The 15,906-nt window shown below is 37.8% G+C and overlaps 1 protein-coding gene across 2 annotated transcripts in view; it reads right to left on the bottom strand.

Moving 5' to 3' along the window:
• Positions 1-5,258: 5,258 nt before the first annotated feature.
• GALNT1 (polypeptide N-acetylgalactosaminyltransferase 1) overlaps positions 5,259-15,906 on the bottom strand; it is a 57,422-nt gene continuing 46,774 nt past the window's right edge. The window contains exons 9-11 of one of the 2 annotated variants that reach the window (XM_011974431.1): positions 13,754-13,852; positions 13,113-13,247; positions 5,259-7,463 (exon numbers count right to left, since the gene is read on the bottom strand). In XM_011974431.1, coding sequence (XP_011829821.1) covers positions 7,317-7,463; positions 13,113-13,247; positions 13,754-13,852 — 381 coding nt within the window. In that variant the 3' untranslated portion in view covers positions 5,259-7,316. The remainder of the gene's footprint in view (positions 7,464-13,112; positions 13,248-13,753; positions 13,853-15,906) is intronic. The other variant, XM_011974432.1, reaches the window with a different exon arrangement.

Genomic DNA, 15,906 nt, shown 5'->3' with positions numbered 1-15,906 from the left:
AAAAACATGCAGAGAGTAATGCCAAGTGAAGACAATGGCAGAGATTGCAGTGAGGCATCTGACAAGCCAAGAATTGCCAGCAACCACAGAATCGAGAAAACAAGTCTCCTTCAGAGCCGCCACTCTCTATCTTCTCTCCTTCCAGGTCAATGCATGTATTTGATCATCAAGGCTGTTTTTTTTTTGTTTTTAATCCCTTTATCTTTTTTCTCTGTGGTTCAGTGTGGACATTTTTTATTGACCTGTGCTGAAGTTCACTGATCCTTTCTTGTGTGTGTCCAATTTGCTGTAAATCCCATCCAATGAATTTTTGATTTTAGATACTTTTTGGTTTTAGGATTTTTTTCCCCCTAGTTTCCAGGCCTCTTCTGAAACTTCCCATCGTTTTACTTATTATATCCACATTTCTCTGTATACATTTTTAAAACACTGAAGAATCTGTCTGCCAATTCCAACATCTAGGTCACCAGTGGGTCTGCTTTTTTTATTGACTATTTTCAAAAATAGTCAATAAAATAGCCACTTTATTAGATGCGGTCGATTTCCATTTTGTAGTTGGCTCTAGAAATAGCCCTAAGGTCTTAGACATGGTCTTAATTTTTATACATGCCCTTCTTGGATTTCAACATAAAGTTAAGTGTTTATCAAGCCCCTCCAAATTTGAACTTCAATCTGTGTTTGTGGTGCTGGGCAACTGCTGAGACCGCTGCTCAGATCTTTCTGCCTCTTGGTGGTTTTCTGTGACCATCTTGGAGTTTCATTCTGTGCACACAAATGTAATCAGCCAACCATCTGAGGGAAGTTTGTATGTAGATTTGGGGACTTCTTTTTCCGATTCCTTGCAGTCTAGGATTTCCTTCTTCAATTTCCAGCCTGTTTGCTCTCAAATAAGATCTGACTCCTCAGCCTAATATTATTCGTCACCATCTGCATGAACTCTTACCTTCAGTGTGCTGAGTGCATGGTGGACACTCTCTGGGAAAAAGCCGAGATCTTACCCAGTGAACACCTTTTTAACAGGGATCAAATGCCCTACAGTTTCTGTTCACTTACCTGGGGCATCACTCTAAATAATATTTCGTTCCAAATTATTACTAAGCTTTAGTCTGATACAAGCTAGTCTTGCATTGCCAGAAGCTAGAATCAATTTTTGTTAATATTCACACATGATGGCTTACTTCCTCTTTTTGATAGTAATTTCGTATCTGAATTTAGTTAGTGGGAGTATGGGGGTCAGGATTGACAGTTTTTTTTTTTTGTTTTTTTTTTCAAAGGACTTTATTCTTTTAAGACAGAATCTTGCTCTTCTGTCCAGGCTGGAGTGCAGTGTTGCAATCTCGGCTCACTGCAACCCCCGCCTCCCAGATTCAAGTAATTCTCATGCCTCAGCCTCCCAAGTAGATAGGACTACAGGGGCACCACCACACCACATAATTTTTGTATTTTAGTAGAGATGGGATTTCGCCATGTTAGCCAGGCTGGTCTCAAACTCCTGGCCACAAGTGATCCACTCACCTTGGTTTCCCAAAGTGCCGGGATTAAAGGTGTGAGCCACTGTGCCCTGCCAAGACTTGTTTTATTCTGATGGTTTTCAGGAAGTGGTATAAATCTTAAGACTCACTTTATTTTCTTGATCTGCGGACTTCATGAATGTGGCATTAAATCCCTGATCTACGTGAAAGGAGGCCTATGATTACAGAGGCGGCACCATCATCTCATGTACTACCTGGAAAAGGGGCAGAGTCAGTCAGATTACCCTTTGGTTTCAAGAGGCTGACTTCCCTATCCACCCTTCACTTGTAGGTGTTAACACCTATTAATATTCCAACTGAAGATGCAGGGATTTTTGGTTGGTTGTTTTTGTTGAGACAGAGTCTCACTCTGTCACCCAGGCTGGAGTGTAGTGGTGTGATCTTGACTCACTACAACCTTTGCCTCCCGAGTTCAAGCCATTCTCCTGTCTCAGCCTCCTGAGTAGCTGGGATTACGGGCGTGTGCCACCATGCCCAGCTAATTTCTGTATTTTTAGTAGACGTGGGGTTTCACCATGTTGGCCAGGCTAGATTCGAACTCCTGACCTTGGGTGATCTACCCACCTCGGCCTCCCAAACTGCTGGGATTACAAGCGTGAGCCACCATGCCCAGCTGTATCTTTGGTTTAATTACCCAACTTTGTTCAGGCCCCCAAACTCTAGGCATTATACTTTGTTCTTAGAAGAGAAAGGGCTTTCATACTTAAGAGTTACAATTATCATCGAAGTTCATGTTTATCATTTTTCAAATTTGTCTGGTCTTTAGGAATTTTCTGTATTTTCCGGTAAGTTCAGTATTCCACTTTAAAGTATATTTGTGGTAACTTATTCAGCCTTTGGATGTTTTGTAGCAGTGCAGGACTTTTCAGAAAACCTTGATGCCAGCGGGGTGAATACCTTCATCACTTTCCCCAGCACTTTATTGAGGCATACTTTACATACAGCAAAATGCATATATCCCAAGTATACAGCTCACTATATTTTAAAATATATACACACATACATATATATGTATATGTTACTACTACTGCAATCGAGATACAGAACATTCCATCATTCCAGAAAGTTCTCCTATGCTCTTCTTCAGTCTATACTCACCCCCAAAGATAACCATTCCATATTTGTTTTTGAGCTTCATATAAATTGAATATGTCTAGCTTCTTTTGTTCAACAATGATTTAAAGATTTACCTACATTGTTTTGCCAGTATATCATTTTTTTTATTTTTAGAGACAAGGTCTCAGTCTGTCACTCAGGCTAGAGTGCAGTGGCATGATCACAACTCACTGCAGGCTTGAACGCCTGGGCTCAAAGGATCCTCCTACTTCAGTCTGCTGAGTAGGTGGGACTATAGGCGTGTACCACCATGCCCAGCTGATTTTTAAATTTTTCTGTAGAGATGGTGTCTTGCCATCTTGCCCAGGATGGTCTTGAACTCCTGGGCTCAAGTGATCCCGCCTTGGCCTCCCAAATTGTTAGGATCACAGGTGTTAGCCATTAAGCCCAGCCCATTCTTTTAATGGCAGACTAGTATCCAATGCATAAATATACCATTACTTGATTATTAGCTTGTTGACAGTTATTTGGGTAGTGTCCGATTGGAGATATTAGAAATAAAACTGCTATTCTTGTACAAGTCTTATTGTAAAAACATACCCTCATTTATCTTGGGTAGATCTTTAAAAGTGGAATCACTAAGTCACAGGGTAGGCATTATGTTTACCTTTATAAGCAACCGGCAAACTGTTTCCTGAGGTGATTAAACCATCTTGGACTTCTATCAGTTGTTCCACATTCTCACCATTTGGCGGGTATGCAGTGGTATTTCATTGTGGTTTCATTCTACATTCCCTGATGGCTGATGTTTGAGTGCCACTTCCTATGCTACCCCTGTATCTGGAGAGCTTCTGTGAAGTATGTATTCAATTCACTCATTGTTAAACTGGGTAGATGTTACAATGGTTTAAAATGTTCTTTGCTTTCCTTTGTTAGTTCTGTGTATTGTGAATATTTTCTCTTAGGCTGTGGCTTGCCTTTTCACTTTAAAAGTATCTTTTTGATGAGAAGTCTCTAATTTTGATGAAATTTGTCAGTTTTTTTGTTTAACCTTCCTGAGATATCTTTGCCTAAGATATCCTTGTCTACCCCAATGTCATGAAGATAGTCTGTGTTTCCTTTTACAAGATGTATTGTTTTGCCATTCACATTTAGTTCTATAATCCATTTCGAATAAATTGTACACAGTATGAAGAAGGCATCAACATTGCTTTTTACCAGACATCCAGTTACTTCAACTCCAACTGAAAAATCTTTCCTTTTTCTATTGAATAGCTTGTTTTTGCTGAAAAGCCTGTAACAATATATATGTAAGTCTATTTCTGGACATGTCTATTGATCTATTTGTTGTTTATCCCAACTCTAGTACCATACTCTCTTAACTGTTGTAGCTTTAGAGCAAGTCTTGACATTGAGTAGTACAAGTGCTCCAATTTTATTTTTCTTCTTCAAAATTATCTTGGCTACTTAAGAGTCTGTTGCATTTTCATATATGTAGTTGCCAATTTCTACAGGATAGCCTTGTGGGATTTTGATTTCATTGAATCTAGATATCAATTTGTGGGGAACTGTCATCTTACCATTATGCAGTACTTCAATCCATGAGCATAGAATATCTATTTATTTTGGTGCTCTATAATTCTTCCCAGCACTGTTTTGTAGTTTTCAGAGTAGAGGTCTTGCACATCTTTTGTTAACTTTTTCCTACTTAGAAGTTAGACTTCTCTGATGCTATTACAAATGGCATATTTCAACGTTGAATTTTCAAGTGTTCGTTGCTAGGGTAGAGATACACAACTGAATTTCATATATTTGCCTCATATTCTGCAAAATTATCAGTCCTGGTAGATTATCAAGCAAATGCCTGGCAATCTTCAAGAAATCAGAGAATGGAGAAAATGTCATCTAATTAGAAACAGATCTAATTTTCCAAATGGCTTAAAAAGTGACTCATTCTTTGTATACAACCCCTCACAGTTATGACCTCAGAAACACTACCTTCTAAGTTTCTTTTTCCTTTGAAGAACAGGTAACTATAGAGTTAAATTTGTTCTTGCTATACTTGGAAGATGAGAAGAGCATCAAATCCTTACAAAGAGGAACCTCTGTTTTTCAGCTAAACGCAGAATGGGAGCAACGAGGACATGGCCTGCATGATGTCCTCCATCCGCAAAATGGATGAATATTCCCAATGTTCAATGGCAGCACTATTTCTCAAGAATGCCAATTACGACAGAGAGATATATTAAAATAGACTGGGACTGGCATGAATAGATTGGTGAGATTCAAATTATCCTTAATTGTCACATTTAAGAATTCCTCACTGGTTAAATAATAATCCCATTTTTTCATCCTTCATTTTATCTTTTCTTTTTTTTTTTTTAGAGACATGGTTTCTTCTGTGTTGCCCAGGCTGGAGTGCAGTGGCACCATCATAGCTCACTGCAACCTCAAACTCCTGCCCTCAAGTGGTCCCACCATCTCAGCTTCCCAAAATGCTAAAATTACAGGTATGAGCCAGTACCCAGTCATTGTTTTCTTTTTCATTCTTTTCTTCCCAATTTGATTTATAATAGAGTGATAAGCATCTGCCAAATTACAAATAATTATGACAAACAGGGATCCACTCTTTCAAATAAAACCAATGTAAGGCACAACTATACAGGAATATTTTGTATTTTCAAAGTATTTAGGAATTCTTTAATTAGAAAAATAAAGGCAATGGGAATATCTATCAGGTTCTAAAAGTACCCATGAATTAAATCACTTACATCTCCCACTTAAAAAACAAAACAAAACCTTAAATCACATTGCTGTTAAGCTTTCATACAGTAAGAAATAAGACCAAGCTATGCTGGAGTACAAAAACCTGAAATTCTGAGCATGAAAATAATTTATTGATTAGACATCTTGCTTATTCAAGCATTAGGCCTACTGGAGATAGAGTTAACACAGCTCATGGAAAAGGAAAAAAAAAAAAATCCATCCAGCACCTGCTTCCTTTCAAATTTCCTGGGGACATGGTTTATGCATTTTGTACTATAGCCTCACCCTAAAGCATCCCCATGTGCTTGATGTTGATTAACTTGAACAGGATATGAGAAACTTTGTGTACACTCAACCTCGCAAATATAATTAGTGATGCGACTTTCGGAAACATTCGTAGGCACAAGAAATAGCACTGCCTGCAGTGAAAGTCCTTGATAATCAAGAAAAGAATTCCATTAAACATAATTTTACAAATATGAAAGAAAATATATGCATTTTTGCCAACAGACTGCTCTACATATCAGGAAAAATGTCTTAATGAGATTCCTCCTATGAGATTAAAAGGTTACCTTTTAATTGACAACTTTTAACTGACACTCAGGTGATTCTGTGGTATAAAAAAAAATCAGAGAAAAATAAAACTGATTTAGCCTAAAATTTAGGAAAAGAAATGCAAGCCTATTAATATGGAATAATAGCTGCACTTCTTTGGCTAAGTCATTAAAAAATGCCAATTAAACATTTTCAGTCAAATTTTATTTAAAAAAAAGCAGCAGATAAACATTACAATTCAATAATCTAAATATGCACTTGACAATGAAGCATATCTGAGTATGGAGTGAAAAAGGTTTTCCAAAAAACCATCAAATATATTATCTCCAAATACCCAAATAATAAATCACTTCTGCAGGCCTTTTGTTAAGTGGAATCATAAACAAAGAACTGAAGATTTATTGCTGTGAAAACAAATCTGTGGTACAGTAGTACGAATCTTGGGTATTTAGCATAATCAGTTGGGTCAAGAAGTTGGAAATGTGGTAAGAAATGTGTGTGTGTGTGCGCACGTGTCAATCTATAAGCCGGCTGACCCAGGAGCGACTGAAACATCTAATTTGTTCAGTTGAGATCAGACATTGTTAAATTTCCATTTTTTAGAAGGCAATTACAAATTACAATTCCAACAGCCCACAAACCAAACAAAAAAAACTGTAGAGAGAAAGTAAAACTATATTCAAAGAGCCTTTTTTTTTTTCAGCTCAATTTCAGCACCCCAAGGAAAATAAAAGCATCCATGACTATCACAGATGAAAACAAAATGAATGTCATTGGAATCAGTTATTTTTCCCCACTGAGGTATAAAATCTAGATAGAAATTTGATACTATACTGTAACAAATTGTACTTCTCATAGTTCTGTTTTAATTTCCTTTAAACCCTGTTTAATATAGTTTTTTTGTTGTTGTAAAAATGCTGTTTTCATGATTCCGAATCTGGTTCCAGTTCTTTTATTTTTATATCAATATTTAATATACTGGCTACCAGTTCTAATCAGGAAAAAAAATCTTGGAAATCTCTTCATTATGACAGCACGTTCAGCAGAAATTACTGATGTGCAAGCAAACCATAAAAGGTACAGTTCTCCAGAAAGCATATTTTGTTGATTTTTTTCATTGTCTCAATATTCTTTACCATGATTTTCGGAGAAAGACTCTTTCAGTCTTGTAAACATCAGTGTGCACAGTCTCATTACTCTGCAGTTTCACGTCCATGGACAGGAAGGCTGGTTCACAGCTAGTGAAAAGCTAGAGAAGTCTAAGTTTTAATGGCTGATAAACCTTACATCCTGCGGAGGAGGAAAGCACTTTTCCTTTTTTGCTACTTAAGAATGTGGCAGAAATGTATGCTGAGGTAGCCCAGTCAATCCTTATTTTTTTCGTGTTTTTTTTTTGTAAATTTGGTCTCAGAATATTTCTGGCAGGGTGACGTTTCGAAGAAGCCACTGCTGGGACCGACTTCCATTGCAGTCTCTAATGCTGGGCACCTGGCTATCCTCTTCTGTGGCTTTATCCAGGCACTGATTACTGTTCACATGCTGCAGGGTTAATTTCTGAAAGTAACAGAAAAAATCTTAACATGAGACTGGAAGAAAACAAAACACCTCAAGCATCAGTTTTGGTGATTATTAAATTCCTCTGTAGAAAAGCAGTTTTTTTTGGTAATATAAATTATTTAAAAGACAATGGAGAAAAAGTAGGTAGGTGGATGGATGGATATAGAGAGAGAGAAGAAGAAGAGATAGGTAGATAGGCAGGTAGGTCGATAAAGAGGTATGAGGGAGGGAGAAAGGCACTGGGGTCCAGTAGGGTACACTTGACTTGCTGCAAGATGACCTAAATTCTAAGTCCTAATTCTGGCATAAGCTCTGTAACACTATGAGAAGCTTCTCTTTTTTTGTGCTTCAGTTTCCTAAACAACAAAAAAAGACCAGATTAGTGGTTCCTAATTTAGGATTCTCAACCTATTTTCAAACAGCTATTTCAAAATTGTTTCATTTCTCTATGATAAGGCTGTTCAAGTTAATTCTGTGATTTCAAAGCTCAAGTTTTTAGAAACTCAGGTGTTTCTGATAACTCAAAATCGTAAAAATGTTGAGACAGCTGAGATTTAATAAAGTCAATCTTATGCCTATGTCCACAGCAAACCCAGAGGCTATCCTGGTGGTTAAAGGAGATGGTGTGGTACAGAAAGAAAAGCACAGGAATGTGGAATTGAGTTCATAGCCTGGGTAACTTGAGGTTTCTCATTTTAAAAATTAGGATCACATTCCATATTTTAAGCAGATTTTGGGAAACTACATAGATAATGAAGATAAAGTATATAGTGCCTCATCTACCAAGGAGATTCTTAATAAATAGTTAACAGACATACCTATATATTTTACTTATTTAAGTTCTAGATTTGATGCTGCAACATGTTATTAGGATAATTTTGAAAGGGCAGGGCAGGTAAGAATTAACAGATAGATAGTTGACAATGATCCACATCAATGATTGTGATAATATGCTCTGGTCATGTTAAGGACTTCAAAGTAGTTGTATACAGGAATGTGCATTAAGCATTACTCTACGAATGCAAATTAACTCGAAGGAAATGTAAAATGTTTAACACATAGTTATCTGATTCTTTTACTCATGGCTCTATTTTAATGTAGTTCTTTTATCTGAAACATTTCATTTTCATGAGGCCTTTTTTGCACCTATTGGAAATGAAAACAAAATCTAATAATTGTATACTACTTAAGCTTCCAGCCATTTGTTATTCTTCCGTGTAGTGGTCAAAGTAGGACCTGGCAGATGACAGTCTACCTTTGCAGATGTCACTGTTGACAATGTCTTTAGGTTCAGGATTCTATCTTTAATGCTTCCAAATGTAAGACTAGAACCTGGAAGAGTCAGCAAGGCTGTGGGAATTTCTTTTCCTTTTTCTTTTTTTTTTTAAATGCAGACTTTGTGTAGTTTATTGAGAGGAGGGGCTTTGCAGTCAGACATTCCTGGGGTGATTTCCAGATTTGTCACACACCAACTATATGCTTCTGAGCAAAAACTTAAACTCTTTGAGACCCAGTTTCCTCATCTATAAAAAGGGGACAAAAATACCTCACCGGGTTTCATGAGGAAACACTGAGATAATGTACATAAAGTGCTGCCTATCCCAGAGTAAGTGCTTGATAAATGGTACAATGACATTTACATACAATGGTAATTTGCATTTATAGCGTAATGCTTATTATTGGAAAACACAACATCCTAGCAACGTCCTGAGCAGTCATGGACACAATCCAGCAGCCAGAGCGCTGCGGCTCAGGGTGCACATTGCTGCCAATGCCTTCAGTCTCAGGAAAGACCAAAACAAGAGAAACTCTCAAACATTCTGGGAGTTCCCGCAAAGCTTATCCCAGTGGCCTCCCTCATCAGGCCCATGGTCACTATTACTAAAAACAAAAAACCCCAATTAAGCACAACGGAAAATTTAGTTGGGAGAGTTGGTCTCTTTCAACCCAATTTCTAAAAATGTGCATTTCACTCATCTAGATTCATTAAAATAAACCCATTACAAAGACATAGGTTATTGCTCTGTGCTGAGTATTTAACTGTTCGACATCAGGACAGAATCCCCATAACTTGGAAGGTAAGAAGCACCCCCAGGAAGCCTAGACTCTGGTGTAGAACCCTGTTCCAGATACAACTCTGGCTGCTGACAGCAGGCACACAGCCTTGTGGGTTGGAACCCTGTGGGTAGGATGCTGTCATCAAGCACTCCTCAGAGGACTCAGGCAACACCAGCTAGTCTCCATCCAGAGAGAGCTGGACTAAAAGGCATCAGGACAAGCAGGTGACAAGCATCTAACTGTACACCTTTGAAGAAGAGGATAAAAGCTATAATTAATCATTGCCTGCATCCTAGAACCTACTCCTAATCTCTAGATGCAACTAGGTCTAAAATCTGCATTTTATTCCAGAAAGGACAGCTATAAGCAGTCAAAGCAAAAGAGCCCAGTGCCTTATTATAAATTTTATGTAATATGTAATGTAAGGAAGACTCAAAACTATTAATTGAAAATAGTGTGGGACTGTACAAAGAAACCTGGATCTAGAATCAAAAATTCCAGATTTGAGATCTAGTCATACTATCTGGCTGCTTGGGGATCTTGGGAAATTAATTCTGAGTTTCAATTTCTACTTGTATAAAAAGTATCCTGGGTTTAATTTCTAGGGTTACTTTGAAATCTAAGAATTCATGATTTTAGATTACAGAGAATTGACATAGTATTCTGTTATTTTTCTAGACTGTTGTGTTTTCAATGGATGGAGGCAGGATGATTCTGATGGGCTGTTCCCCCCCAGTGCTTCCCCTGCAGTCTGCTCAGGCTGTTGGACCTGCACTGCAATTCAACTTCTCCCTCTGCCCAGGGAGAGGGAGGTAGTCCTTTTACAGGTATTGACCCAAAAAGTGCTCGCTAATAAACATCCTGAATGCTCAACTTTATCTTGGAGTCTGCTTCTGGGAGAAATCAACTCCCAGTATTAATGTTTTATCTCAGCGGGAAAAAACCTTGCAAAGTGATCTACCAGTTTTAAAACTTCACACTCATAACTGGCTCTTTCTAAATACTCTATCTCCAGCTTTTTACCTGTCTCATCAAACATTTACTTTTGGAATACTGTTGTGGTAGACTGTGTAGGTTGGCTAGCCAACAGTCCTTCCCAATCCCTGTATCTCTCTTGGCCATCTCACACTCTAACGACTAGAAAACCAAAGACTTGCTTTCCCAGCTTCCTTTGCAGCTAGGGGTCACCATGGGATGAAGTTCTGGTCCATAAGACATAAGTAGAGCCTGCTAAGGGGGTTCCAGAAAAACCTTTTACTTTGCTAATAAAGAGTAACGCTAATAAAGAGCAACAACAGTGGTAGTGTCCCATTCCCCTTCCCCTCCCGCTTCTGCCTGGAGTTGGGATGTGACAGAGCTGCAGCAACCATCTTGTGGCCACAAGGAAAATCTAAGAATATTACAACAATGTTATCCCTGACATCACTATGCCACTGAATTTACTTACCTCTAGACTTATGTAAGAAAAATAAATCCCTCTTTGTTTTAGCTATAATAAATACATTTTTAAAAATACTGCCTAATTAATATACTGTCATTTTCCAATAAAAGTAAGAGGTTTTTCATTTTTAAAATTTTGTGGTTGTCACAATGGCTATGGGGTGCTACTAGCACTTACTGTCTGGAGCCAGAGATGCTACACACCCTGCAATGCATGGGGCAGTCACACCCAAAATGGCAGTAGCACATACCATGGGAAACCCTGGAACAGCACATTCAGGCCATTTCCAATGGCCATATTAACTGAGCTATTATTATAGGTAATATTATTTTTTCTATAGTCTGACATTGTGAAAGGAGACCCAGGATTTATAAAAGATGATCTCTGTCCTCTCAGATCTAACAATCTAATAGTGGAGAAACGATTGCTAGATAAATAACTACAAAGAAGTACAGCTTTATAGAGGTCAGAGATGACTAATTAAGTTAGGATTGACAGAGTTAATTTCAGGCTAGGATTCATGGAAGTGACGTCAAAGCTGGATTCTTAAGAATGGGTAAGGTTTGTCAGGCAGAGGAAAGCACATTATCTTAGCTGTGAATTAGGAAAGTGTAAGGTATGTTCACAGAACAGCATATTGATGATTAAAGTAGACCATGGTTGGTGTATGACACAGTATAGGGAAGAAAGATGGCCAAAGTCAGTAACTTTGGACAACATTTCCATTTAAGGACTAGGATGAAGAAGGAGAGAGAGCCAGGCCAACAAAAGGAACAGAGAGCAAACTAAGAGAAGAACATAAACAGTAGTGCATCTTACGGCCAAGGGATAAGAGGATATGAAAATATCAGGTCAGGCTGGGTGCAGTGGCTCATGCCTATAATCCCAGCACTTTGGGAGGCTGAGGCAGGCAGATCACCTGAGGTCAGGAGTTCAAGACCAGCCTGGCCAACATGGTGAAACCCCGTCTCTACTAAAAGTACAAAAATTAGCTGGGCATGGTGGTGGGCGCCTGTAATCCCAGCTATTCAGGAGGCTGAGGCAGGAGAATAGCTTGAACCGGGAAGGTGGAGGTTGCATGAGCTGAGATCACACCACTGCACTCCAGCCTGGGCGACAAGAATGAGACTCCATCTCAAAAAAAAAAAAATTAGAAAATATCAGGCCAGGCATGATGGCTCATGCCTGTAATCCCAGAACTTGGAGAAGCTGAGGCAGGTGGATCGCTTGAGTCCAAGAGTTCAAGACCAGGCTGGACAACATGGTGAAACTCCGTCTCTACAAAACTACAAAAATTAGCTGGGCATGATGGTATGTGCCTGGGTCCTACCTCCTCTGGAGGCTGAGGTGGGAGGATAGCTTGAGCCTGGGAGATGGAGGTTGTGTGAGCTGTGATTGTACCACTGCATTCCAGCCTGGGTGACAGAGCAAGACCCTGTCTCAAAAAAAAAAAAAAAAAAAAAAAAAAATCATCTGTTTAGCGGCACCAAATGCCTTGGAGAAGTTAAGCCGAAATAAAAAGAACCAGAGAAAGAGATATTAAAGATGTTGGTGCTGGTTCCAGAACCACAAGGCAAAAGCACAAGTTGAAAAATTAGGCAAATAGGTGGAAAGAGGTAAGTTTACCATGGATACTCTAATTGAACTAATACCTTTTAAGTACTTCCATGTGAGCTCATTTGATGGTGGGTGGAGAGAAAGGTTCCAGACAAAAGGAAAGATAAATATGAAAGGTTCTGTTATGTATGTCACTGAGAAATCATCACAAGCCAGAGAACTTTATTAATTAAAACTTATCTTTCACTTAAGTGTTTAATTAAGTAATTTTAAAAGCCTACTTTCTGCCTCATTTCTCCCAAACTAGACTATAGAACTTGAAGACATACAGAAGGAACAGTGGCTACTCAACAAACAAGGACCCAGGGATTGGAGGCAACTGTGATTTTATAAGACTAAAATTTAACTATTAGGGAGAATTAAAACATGTTTATTTTACTTATTTTTCCCACCTGTCAATATTTAGTGTATAAGACAAGTTTGATCCATATTCAAGGTCCACAAGAATTCATTCCTTTAGTTATAAAGTATATAAATATACCCAGTGACACATAATTTTATTACTATAGGCAACTGCATAAATAACTTACCACTGGGTCATACTCCCAGAGTTGGTTGCCTTTTAGGTGGTGGCATTTGAGCATTGTAACTGGGCCATTAAGTTTGGAAACATCCAAGCAAAGGTCATCTGTTCTAATTTCTTTGTTGGCAGTATAAGAGAAAACCTGGAAATAAAAATGCACACACATAAACAGAAAAAATAAATTAGTCAGCATTTTAAATGCCCAATTACCTGTCAGGGAAAATACAAGTATTTCAAGGTACATGATTTATGTACTTAAGTAATGAAGAATAAAGTGACTCAGAAAAGCTACCACTAATTTACACTGATGTTATGTTACTAATTTTCTTGCTTACAAGGTGAAGCGAAAATGACCTTGAGCTCTCTGTATACACTGAATGTATTGCCAAGGGTTGTCATCTGTTTGAATAAAAAGGGCAAAATAAATTTTGTGCTCAGCAATGTAAATACAGTTCTCACAATGGGCCTTTCACAAATGTTTCATTAAAAAAAAAGTCACTGGATTGAAAGCTTCCTTCACCTAAAAGTCTTTATTATTTTCTCTTTAAAGGAAGGAAAATATTTCCTGAATGATGTCATGGGATAAAAAAGGCAAAGTAAAAACAAATCTGAAAATTATCCCTTTTAAGAGTTTTCTAAGATACTCACCTGATTACCCCCCATACCATGGCAATTAAAAATTCCAACTTTTTCATTCTCTTTTCTAGCCATGTTATCTAGACACTGATTTGTTTCCACATTTCGTATCTATGGGACAATGAATAATGAAAATATCAGGAGTTGGAGAAGTTAATTAGACAGACAAACACACAGATACACTAAAAACCAACCTAAACTTTTCCTGGCACTACTCTGAAATGGCCTATTGGCCTGTCACTGTCTGGCTATCTAAAATTCATTTGTCTAGAAAGGTCTTACAAACTGTTTATGCAATTTCTGTGTTTATGGGGGAAAAATCCTTAAAATTTTTTTTTTTCATTTTTTTCAAGTTATTCCTTTCAAATTCGTATTGACTTCAAAAAACTCTACTTTGGTTAATGATTTAAAGCAATTAACTCCCTGAGGACACTATTATCAATGAAGACAGGAACATTAATTCTGATAACTACTCTGACTTAGGAGAGACTACGGTGACTCTAGTCAAAGAGCTTGGAATTTGTCTTTCCTGGAAGCTGAAGCGTAGTGTGGTACAAACTCTACTCTTTTACTAGACATTTGTGGATTACGTAAAAGGAATTTAAGTTAGTCATCAGAATTAGGAGGAATATTTTAGGTAATGCTCCTGGTTATTTTGTTTCCTCTAAACTGTTGCAGTTTTAAAAGCATATGGTAAATTAACAGACATCTGAAAGTCTTCAATCTATTCCCATGTATGGTATTGTCAGCAGGTTAAGCCAGAAGAGAAACCACATCTGTCATGTAGACTTTTTTAAAAAGGTAACTAATTTTGTGTGATAGATAAAGTAGGGGTAAAGTTAAAACCACAAAAAAGCCAGTTACTTCTATAAACAAATACACAGTCTGCATATTATTCCAATATTCCCAGGCAGCCAGGAATAAAAACTAGGGTTCTGACATACAAGACTCAGGCTTAAATACAAGTTACCTAAACCTTTTGAGATCAGGAACTGGGGGGTAATGTCAGTTCTATGCTGATGTTATGTAAGGCAACGTATCCAGGCACCTAATTCAGAGTCCAGCATGAGCAGGCTCAGAGACTGTAATAATCTGCACTGTTACTTTACCACTAGTCACATCCATCTTGCTATTCCACCAAAATCTCAAACTCGGCTCATTCAAAACAGAATTTTTCTATTTTCTAATATGAACACTGAATCATCTTCACATTTTAATACGTCCCCACCTCATCCCCTCTTGAGAATTGCTACCTGAAACAAACCTCATTATCATTCCTCCAAAAATTTCCCATTTTCCTGATATTCCTATTTTTATTAATATTTCTACAACTTGTCCAATTATTCAAGCTAGAAATTTCAAAATGTTTTTTTCTCGGGGTCCAATACATCATATCAGTTTCCAGGAGTTCTTTTACCATATAATTTACATCATCATTTTTTATCCATTATTTTAATTGTGAAACCTATTACCTCATAAATAGGTTGTTTATGAGGTATATGTTTAGACAATATAAATAGGTTGTGTAAAAGATTTTATGGTTAAATACCAATCTGCATAAAGCACCCCTTCCTTAATCCTGGCAGGTGATCAATTAATACCAGATGATGATGGCTACCTCACTTGAAAAATAATTTAATTCAGATTGGGCCAATCACAGTGACCCATGTCTATAACCCGAGCACTTGAAGAGGCCAAGACAGTAGGATCGCCTGAGACAAGGAGTTCGAGACCAGCCTGGGCAACATGGCAAGACCGTGTCTCTACAAAAAATAAAAATAAAAAAACTTAGGCACAGTGGCTCACGCCTGTAGTCCCAGTTATTTGGGAGGCTGAGGTGGGAGGATCACTTGAGCCCAAGAGTTCAATGCTGCAGTGAGCTATGACTGCCACTGCACTTCAACTTAAGTGACACAGCAAGGCCCTGTTAAAAAAAAAATAGTTCATATTGTGACAAGGTGAGTCTTTATCTCATACATTCACATAAAATAATCATTTCCTTATACTTTTGATAAAAATTATAAACTCTCCAATTTTGTTTTCCTCTATTTCTTCCCCCAAATGCAGATGCAAAGGTTGCTAAAGAAAGATGATAAATGCCACAGGAATTATTAGATTAACACCATTATCTTCAGCTTCTCTTGCTCTCATATGGAATGGCCATT

Source organism: Mandrillus leucophaeus, unplaced genomic scaffold (assembly GCF_000951045.1).
Source record: "Mandrillus leucophaeus isolate KB7577 unplaced genomic scaffold, Mleu.le_1.0 Scaffold145, whole genome shotgun sequence".
In the NCBI taxonomy this organism is placed as follows: domain Eukaryota; kingdom Metazoa; phylum Chordata; class Mammalia; order Primates; family Cercopithecidae; genus Mandrillus; species Mandrillus leucophaeus.
The sequence above is the reverse complement of the archived record's forward strand: the minus strand, read 5'-3'. Positions and strand labels throughout refer to the sequence as shown.